This window comes from Dermacentor albipictus, chromosome 5 (genome assembly GCF_038994185.2).
Source record: "Dermacentor albipictus isolate Rhodes 1998 colony chromosome 5, USDA_Dalb.pri_finalv2, whole genome shotgun sequence".
Lineage (NCBI taxonomy): Eukaryota > Metazoa > Arthropoda > Arachnida > Ixodida > Ixodidae > Dermacentor > Dermacentor albipictus.
In genome coordinates, this window is record NC_091825.1 from 165,271,210 (window position 1) to 165,280,734 (window position 9,525).

Here is a 9,525-nt window from a genome sequence, read left to right on the forward strand (position 1 = left end):
AAAGAGCTGAGTAAATTGTTTTGTGGGCATCACGGAGTATCGCTAAATAAACATCCATTCACAATAAACTCGTACACGGCCTTTACAATCGCCCATTGAAGTTCTCATTTTTCTTCCCTGATATCAAGTAATGAGATATTCGAAATCCAGCAATACGACACTTTTATCCCTTATTAACCTTCATGAAACATCAACACAAGTCGGATTTTGTGATGGCTAGAGCTTTCTCATTGATACATAAGTGCCAATTTTGAGATAAAATATGGAAAATGTATATGTCTACGATTTCCAATGGACAGAAAAGCCATTTCATCTTTCTACTGCGTGTAACCGCGTCAGCTGTGCGTGGCCTCCGCGATGTCGGCGGTGTGCTGCGTGCTTCGTCTACTACGGCCACCACGGGCTGCCACGACGAGCTGTTTCGCCGCCTTTGCACTCAACTTTTCGCCGAGGCTTTGCCCTCTTTACTGCTCCTCTGTCTAGCTGCCAGCGCACCAGTGGAGACAAAAAGACGGAAAAAGCGACATGTTAGTGCGATAACTTCACATGTAGTTGAACGATTCGAAAAATGTTTGTGGCAAGGGATTCGTAAGATGACGTCATTTAACAGTGAGGCCATTCTATGATCAGGTAGAAAAGTGTTACAGAGCCCCTTTAGTTTGGGCAATTCCTCTGGCGCATACATAAAAGCTATCTCGAGCAGGCACTATAGTCGATTGTATGCTATGTTCGATACTGTAAGAATATTTGCAGAATGAAACAAGCTATGGAAGTTTTATCAGCATACTTTTTTACAGCGAAGCTGTCTATGGCTAGGAGCTGGAAATAAATGTGTTTGAGATGACAAAAACTATGCGCCGGAACGATCAGTCCAACTGTTTCCGCATGATGTGATGAGTCACGGCGGTCTTTCTCAATGTATTCTTTCTTCACGCAGGCAAGTGTAAAGGGAGACAGAAGAAGGAGGGTGAGGGGACGAACTGTAGAATATTATCTCGCTCTTTTGTTCGTCGTAGAAAGGCTAGGAAAGGGCGCGTGCACTTGGGCAAGTACCCTCTACTAGCTCTCACCGTGACGACAGCAAGTGGAATGTTGCCTTCCTGTTGCAACGATTTGAAATTGAGCGCTGCAGGGACGTCAATGCGCCGACCACGCGTATCCGGTGGCGTATATATTTAACCTTTGCCAAGAACGTGTGTAGCATAGCAGTACGACCGATCATGGTGTACCACAGCGACCACAAAGCTATGGTCAATGTGTTAACGAATAAGACAAAATAAAGACGATAACAAGCACGAAGTTACGTGTGTCTTTATTCACTCAATATAGCAAAACCATATAAATATAGCTGTCATTATAGCCACCCCAATACAGCTTCCCTGGTTATTCTTCTTCACAGAGTGGAAGGGCACTAAATTTTTCTTGCAATACCAAGCGGGGCTTTTCTTCGCTAATGTGCGTTAGGAGGTGTGCATTTTCTTTGTGTAAAATTGCCTATACGACTTCCGCCTGCGTTGGTCTCGTTGTGGCTGAAATTATGGGAAGCAAACGAATAAATCGGCACAGAAAATGCTTAAATCAGCCTACACGGAAGTGGCCAATTGCTAGGCATGTCAACTGTTCATTGAAGAGAATACGGAATGTTCCCATTGCTGAACCTTTCCCCGCAGGAGACAGGGGCTACTACACGGCCGACGGTTGCTTGTTCTTGAGCGGTCGGTTCAAGGAACTCATAAAGTGCATGGACCAGCAGGTATCTCCAGCCGAGTTGGAAGAGCTACTGGCTGCCGACCCAGCGGTCAAGCATGTGATTGTGGTTGGGATTCCCCACCCACAGTATGGAGAGGCTGTCCGCGCATTCGTTGTGCACCGGTGCCGCCCTGTGGATCCGCTGGAAGAACAGCAGGAAGCAGAAAGGTTGAAGCAACTCATCGCCGGTAAGCGTGCAACGCCCTTTTGCCAAACAACGATTTAAGCGTCGAATCGCACTGTGTGTTCTGCCCAAGCGAATGAGAATCAGAATTTTATTAGTTCAAAACTATTGAATTTCAGTATGTGATATGCAGAAGTCCCGCCGTCTATGATTATATTGGGATTGAGACCTCCTATAAAGATATACAAACCTACTGTCAATGGCATGGCACAAATAGAAATAATACACACATAAAAAAGTCCCACATAATATCGAAACGATCGAAATAATGAAAAATGTTTGGCTACTGGCATAAAGAAGTTGATGATTAGAAGCGAGCCTGTAAAGAGCATGTTAAGAATACAAAGGCTTTAGGTGCAAAACCAAAGAGGCAAACATATGTTTTGCAAGAAAGACAAATATAACTCTAATTACGAGAGCGCATCATACGAAACAGATCAATACACACACGCTCTGAGATGTTAAGCAGAAGTATAGGTTGTGATTAACAGATTGTCAAACAAGATTAATGGTAAACGTTGCTGGCCAAAGTGCTTTTATTGCAACAGCAATTACATGGACTGCGCGGACTAATTTTCGAGGTCACCGTCGCCATCGCAATGATTTTTGATATAAAATCCAAGTGCAATAAGATCGCTTCCGCGCGTCGTATTCTATCGGTGTGAGCGAAAACGTGCGAGGTTTAGCCGAGAAGGGTGCACTCTAAAAATAGTTGCACCCCTTAGGGTGTATATTTGACACACAACGATAATCAACCTCTGTGTTGCCCGCATTTCGTTTCTTTAACGCTGCGAGCCCGGTACTTCCAAGTCAGGAATGGCATGCGCGTTGACAGAGCATTCTCGACAGGAAAGTAAGGAGCCCAGTGTTTTGAAGAAAGTAAACGCAAGCAAGAGAGATGATTATTTTTGTTTGGTCAATATACACTCCAAAGGGCACAACTGTTCTTAGAGTGTGGTGGCTACATCTCGCGAGCGCACAGGTTGAAGGCAGGGAGGAGGTGTGCCGTCTTTCATCGCGCGCTAGGAACAAGAAGGGGGGGTTCTGGCTGCGCTTTAGCATGGCCGCGAGGACCCTATCTTGAAAGTAATCTAAGGTGGGTAGAAAGCCTAGGCGCACAGCTTGCTTCGTGTTCAAGCGAGAGGCCTTCCGAAGGGCAATTCGCTGCAAGGGCTGCTCCTGCGACTCTTCCTAACCCCAGCCTTCGAAAAGCTAGTGCCCGCAGTCATCGAGAGAGATGTGCCCATGTTTGCCTGTGCAGGCGTGAAACCACGCTCAATTTATTGAGTAAGCGAATGTTTACCAGTGTATACAGCCAACACAACTACTGTCCTTACTTCATATATTTGACTAATAGTTTGCTACCGCAACATATGCTTCATATTTGGGTAGAAACTATGATACATTTCTTTATTTTTGTGTTTGCTGTATTCCGATGGCAATTATATGAATACTCCAAAAGCGTTTTTGCCGTCGTCGTCGCCGTGATGTCCCGTATAAAGTATAAGGGCAATAACCGCCGCCGCGCGCCGTATTGTGTATGTGTGAGTGAAAGCACGCGAGAGAAGCCGACGATCGCGGCTCTACCTTGCAAGCGCGAGGGAGCAAATCGGAGAGCAAGCGCGTCGCCTTCCGTCGAGTGAAAGGCCGTGGGGAATGGAAGGGAAGGAGGCGGTGTTGTGTTCCAGCAACAACTATGCATTTCGTGACCGGGGGCAAGGGGAATTGATGATCGCAGCTCAATCTCGCTCGAGAAACGCAGGACAGTAGGGTGGCTACGTCGGAGGAAGGGGGAGGGGGGGCGGTTTTGACTCCGCCAGCAAATGCCTACTTTGCCCGTCGGCACGCGGTCGCGCGTGCCGTATCTTGAAAGCGATCTACAGACGGCTCATACCTTTGTGCGGGCTCTTTTCTCGGCGCTGTTTGCGTTGAAGCGATACAGCACGAATGTCACTTCGCTCGCTGCTGCTGCTGCGCTTGCTCACGCCAGCGTTTTCACAGCGACTGTCCGCGGTCATCGAGTATGATATGTTCATGTTTGCCACCGTGCTTGTTAATGTTTGACACCATGTTTTACACCATACTTGTTAATTCAGTTAGTAAGCAAATGTTTTCAAGTTTATACAGCCGATATAACTACTATCCTTACTTCATGTAACTGTCTACTAATTTGCTATCTCAATCGATGCTTCGCCTTTCGGGTGAAACTGCGACATTATTTTTGTGGTGGGTGAGAACTCCTTTTGGTCACTATTCCCCGAATAGCCAAAACAACTTTAGGAAAGGACATGTCTCCACGAACCCTGCAGATAAACTGATTACCCACCCTACGTGACGCACATTGTCAACAGGAACACGCGGAACGCCTTGCAGAGTAGGTTTTGAAGTCAGAAATGTCACCCGTGCAAGACCATTACAGTGCATCCAGTGGATGACTAAACCAGAAGAACCGTTTACTCTCACATAATTTTTCTAAAAGTATTATTAAAATATGTTTTGTCTCACACAGATTTTCATGTGTTCTAGTTATTTCACCAAACTGCTTGCCCTGTACACCGAGTTAGAGATGATACATTGGACAGACAAGTGTTTTTTTTTCTAAATGATCCAAATGCACCAACCGAAACTATGAAAGATAGAGCCGTAATGAGAAAAGAAACTAGCACTTTTCCTCTTGAAAAGGTATTATAACCAAATGGGTCAAATTAGGTTATCGAACCTAGTTCAAAAATTGTTTTTGGATGAAAAGTGAGTCAGATCTTGCCGATGTACTGATCAAAATGAGCCGAATCCACTGGCCCAATAGGAGACTGCTTTCCACATCATATTACCGAGTTGATGTCGTAGTCTAACTGCAAGCTGTGTTCCTTATTTGGTTACAGCCTTCAATGGAGCTCAAGAAAAAGACCCTGTGATAGACTACAAAGCAGGCTCTATGTGCTTTCAAGCAGACGAATATGCTCTCTGAAAATATTGTTCCCAGTGTTCATGAAGCACATCACTGCCCCTGATTGGCAGTGTTCTAATGGCTTTTCTAGTGGAATGACATCGTACCGTAAGCGAAAAGTCAAATCTCAAATTTACATACTAAAATTGGTTAAATGTGCAGAAATAATTTTTTCATAACTTGTTGCTGTCAAGCTCCTCTATCTCACGTATGATACATATTACATAATCGCCTGGATGCGTTGCATTTCAATCCAACAACAAAGTATGTCGTTTTCCTCAAATTCCGTCTAAGTGGATTTGACTCATTTCGAAAAAAATGCTTCTGATATTTTCAAGGAAACAAGGAGGAGAGGCAATATGATAAAAACGCATGTGCAAAAACTGCTCACATTGATTACCTTATGGCTTATCTAAGACGTAGTTAACTAAACTCCTCTACATTTAAACTGCACAGAGGGGATATGATCAAACACCTCTTCTGTGACTTTCCTCGTCAAAGTGTGGCAAGAAAGTGCTGGCGACCACGCCTGACAAACTGCACGGTTGTCTTTTCACGGAGAAAAATGTCCTAGGACACAGGTGTGGTTAGATTTCACTACTTGCGACCTAAATACGCGCCTCCTTTTCTTATGTGCTTGCGAATTGTGCAACCGATGGTGTACGTTGCTGCCTGTTTTTCTGCCTCTATTTTTTATCCCTTGTTTCATTATATCATCTTCTATTCCATTTACCTCTTTCCCCAGCACAGAGTAACTGGCTTGTGTTTACACCGAATAACCACCTTGTTTTTCTGTCTACGTGTTCTCCTCCTGCTCTTCCACATTTTCCCGGTAATTGGAAAAAATGGAAACAAAACTAATCGTCCTGAGTTGTTATTGACTGCACGGACGTGCGGGAGAGTTCCTCATGATGAAAGGTTTCTATTTCTTGCCTTTGAATCACCCACTTGTTACCAAAATGGCTAGACTATCAATCAGTTTCTGCAAATCACCGTTGGTGAACAGGACAATGTAATCTGTAAACTGTAGGTTGCTGAGATATTCGTCATTGCTTGTCACTCCTAATACTGCCCAGCCGTATAGCTTTAATACTTCTCCTAAGCATGTAGTTAATAGCATTGGAGCGATTGTGTCTCCTCGGCTGACATCGTTCTTGGCTGGTGTTTTTCCGTCTTTCTTGTTAAGGATTAGGCTAGCTATGGAGTCTTTATGAAAATAAAATATACACGCATACTTCCTGTACGTGACTACGCAATGCATATGGTATTGTTGCTTAATACGTATACTAATACGTAATACGTACTACTAATACGCACTGGTATTGCTACTTGTCTGGAAAGGGAAAACAGCGTCAAGGCAAGACGGCAGTTCATTCTACGCACCACAAGTGCTGGTCAACAACTGTGAGGTTTATTGGGATGAAGCAATAATAAATATGGGAAACCGTGAAAAAAGCCGACAGGTGTCAGCAAGAAGCATTTCCGCAGGATGAAACGGGCACGGAGGAAAGATTTCGCACCAAAAACAGCTAACAAATCATCAATCATGTGCAGAATCACGCACGCTGATTACATATGCGATTTCAACGTAACTGATCTCTTTTTTACTTAGACCTAAGGATGGGGTGATGACAAAAGTATCACCTCTTTGTTTATGCACGTACGCCTCGGCGATCAGGCGAACATAAGTGCTGCGATAACTTCCTATGACCTTGCATGTTTGAAGGGCTTGTGTGCAGCCACACGCTACAGTAAAGGGCCATGTTGCCTTGTTTTTGGCGCCAATTGTTAGAATGCTCTCTAAGCCGCTGGTTGACACAATGACGCCTCATCACTACAAATTGCGTCTAGTAAGAAACAGTTAAATGCTTGAATGCAGTTGCAACAGTTAATACGTCCATAGATACATCTACATTAAATATCTCTCCTCATTTCTCTTCATTAAAATCTCATCTTCCACTTCCCACCCACCGACCTATAATACGCAGAAAGAACCAAGAAAAAGAAAATACCGAATACGCGTAACCCCATAGGCAGCCAACATACGCGTGGGTACATATCAAGCTGTTTTTGCGTATTTTCAGCTAAAGAAGATCTTCATTTTGTTCCTTTCCACCACTAAAATAAAAGGAATAATTTCGAAAATTACTCCACCAAAATATTTTTTCGCTGTTTTCAAAGTGTGCATGGTAACCTTTCCCCGTGTAACCGGTACAGTTGGATTTATCACTTTAGCTCAGGCAATTGCGTCATTAAAACATAAAAAAGCAATTTAATTATAACAGTATTATTCAGATGGTGCATTGTGTATTTGTTTCTTTGTTGCGCAGCTTATCCGGTACAAAATGCTTTCTTCTTTATAGTGACCTGGCAATTATGTACCTAGATGTAGTAGGTAATAGGGCGCGTCTTCAGATATATTTCTCACTGTGATTTCAACGCTTGAATTTACACGATGTCTGCTTGCGATATTTCAGGTCGACTGGCCCATCACAAGCACCTGCATGGTGGCCTTGAGTTCCTGGACAGCATCCCACAGACTAATAACGGAAAATATTTACGGAACTCTGTTAAGATGGCCTACATTGAGCGTTGTCAAAGCGGCCAAAACAGCGGAATTTGACTGACAGAGCAGGAGAATTGATTTCACTTATCTGTTAAATACAGAGCATATATACGTCTGCCAGCTTGGAATCGTGGTTTCATTCACATTGTCTTGACAGCGAATAATAGCATTCTGTGCAACAACCTGCCGTCTTTTGGCCTGAACAATTTGAACACGGGAAGGAAAAGGTGCCATTCTGTGCACAATGTTGCCACCAACATTCAGGTAAAGTATTATTCGGCTCACGCTGTAGGGTCACAAAATCTGGCATTATATACACCTGAATCTCGCTTACGTCTCTCCAAACACCCCGTTTTATGTTGTAGTTCTTGTTTTGTTCCCGAGGAAGCGTCAGCAGTTATACTCCATGAAGTGCGACGTCCAATCCACGCTATAGCGATTTCGCACATGCATGCTCACACGTATAAATTTTCTAGGAAACCAGAAAGCAGGGGCTTTCAAAGCGTTCCACTCGACCTGCCACTATTCCGTAGTTGCCCTCGGGGGCTTTAATCGGACGCCAGCCTCCAAGCGTTATCATAAGAGCACCACGAAAAAAAGTAAAGATAGGACAGAGCCACAGGTAGGTTGTGCGTTGTCAGTACACTCTTAAACAAACGTACACCCTTTGGGGTGTATATCTGCTACACAACAATAATCGTCATCTATCTTGCTTGCATTTCCTTCCTTGAAAACACTGCGCTCGCTACTTTCCTGTAGAGAATGCTCTGTCATACGGAAATCATGCATGCCGTTCATGACTTGGAAGTACCGGGCTCGCAGCGTTAAATAAATGAATTGCGGACAAGACAGATGACGATTATGTTGTGTGGCTAGATATGACCCTAAGGGCGCAATTTTGTTTAAGAGTATACTGCCCCGGAGGAGAGGAAGCGTTCATTTAATTAATCTGGAAAAAAGAACGCTGCCGACTTTTCTTCTTTTTTTTTGTGCCTTATAGCGACATGAGGAAAATTGATCTAATTAATTTAGAACATACGGGACATGGCCCTTTCTCCCTAAATAAAGCTAAAGTCACTCTTCTTTCAAAATGAGGCTAGCCTACTAGCTCTTTTTGATTGACCCATCAGCCGTGCAATTTAAACAAACAAAGATATCAATTCAGAAACGGCGGTCAATCTGTTTATAAAGCTCAGTAATAAAATTCCATAAAATCAATATACACATAGTGAAGTCTCTGTAGAAAAATCTATAACTATAGAAGGGAAGCACGGTAACTATTAAAGCTGTTAACAGGGCACCAAGAAGTGCGTTGCTTACATGAGAGTCTTGCTAAAATAGGGTATTTCGGCAATCCATTACAAAAGCAGTTCTTTTCTTGCATTTCTTTAGATTTCTAACCATGGTCTGCCCATCATTTGCCCTCTCGCTTTAAAGAACTTCATCCTGGAGGTAAATTACTCTTTCAAGCATATTAAATTTAAGCACATCTTCTTTTTATCATCCTAAACTGTGTACACAAGCGTGCGGTATTCATATTTATTTACATTAAAAAACGTGTTTCACTATAATTCTGACAGACAGCATACCGTGGTCCTCAATTACAAAGTTTTCACTGAATAGTCTGAGCAGTCACTAGAACATAATGTAATGTTTGCAAATCAAATTCACTGTAACAAAGACAACATGCAATGCCATATACGTGAACTAAAGTGAAGGATTTGACCTAGGCACGAAATTTTCAGTAGTTGTGTAAGTGTTCCTTTTGGCGCCCTTCAATTGTATACCCTTTCTTCTATTTTCTTTACCTGTCATTTCCTCCCAAGCCACATTCTGCTTTACTGGCTGCCGGACGGCAGAAAGAAAGCACTGATGAGCAGATCTCTTAGTACACTAATAAGGTGGAACAGTCGAAAAGTGTTGTATCCTCCATGCACCACCACGTCATTCTGCTGTCGAATTGAAAAACGTGTTTGCTGAGATGATCAGCAACTTAAACGCATTTATTAACCACATCTGCAAAATTGCAATAATTGCTTTACGGTTTGTTTTCTTTCACTGCTAGCTGTTACGGGCTCA

At 43.2% G+C, this 9,525-nt stretch overlaps 1 protein-coding gene across 1 annotated transcript in view; it reads left to right on the forward strand.

Moving 5' to 3' along the window:
• LOC135917569 (uncharacterized) overlaps positions 1-7,628 on the forward strand; it is a 131,700-nt gene extending 124,072 nt beyond the window's left edge. Inside the window, exons 9-10 of the mRNA XM_065451123.2 lie at positions 1,671-1,937; positions 7,358-7,628. Of these exons, the coding sequence (XP_065307195.1) occupies positions 1,671-1,937; positions 7,358-7,503 (413 nt within the window). The 3' untranslated portion in view covers positions 7,504-7,628. The remainder of the gene's footprint in view (positions 1-1,670; positions 1,938-7,357) is intronic.
• The last annotated feature ends 1,897 nt before the right edge of the window (positions 7,629-9,525 follow it).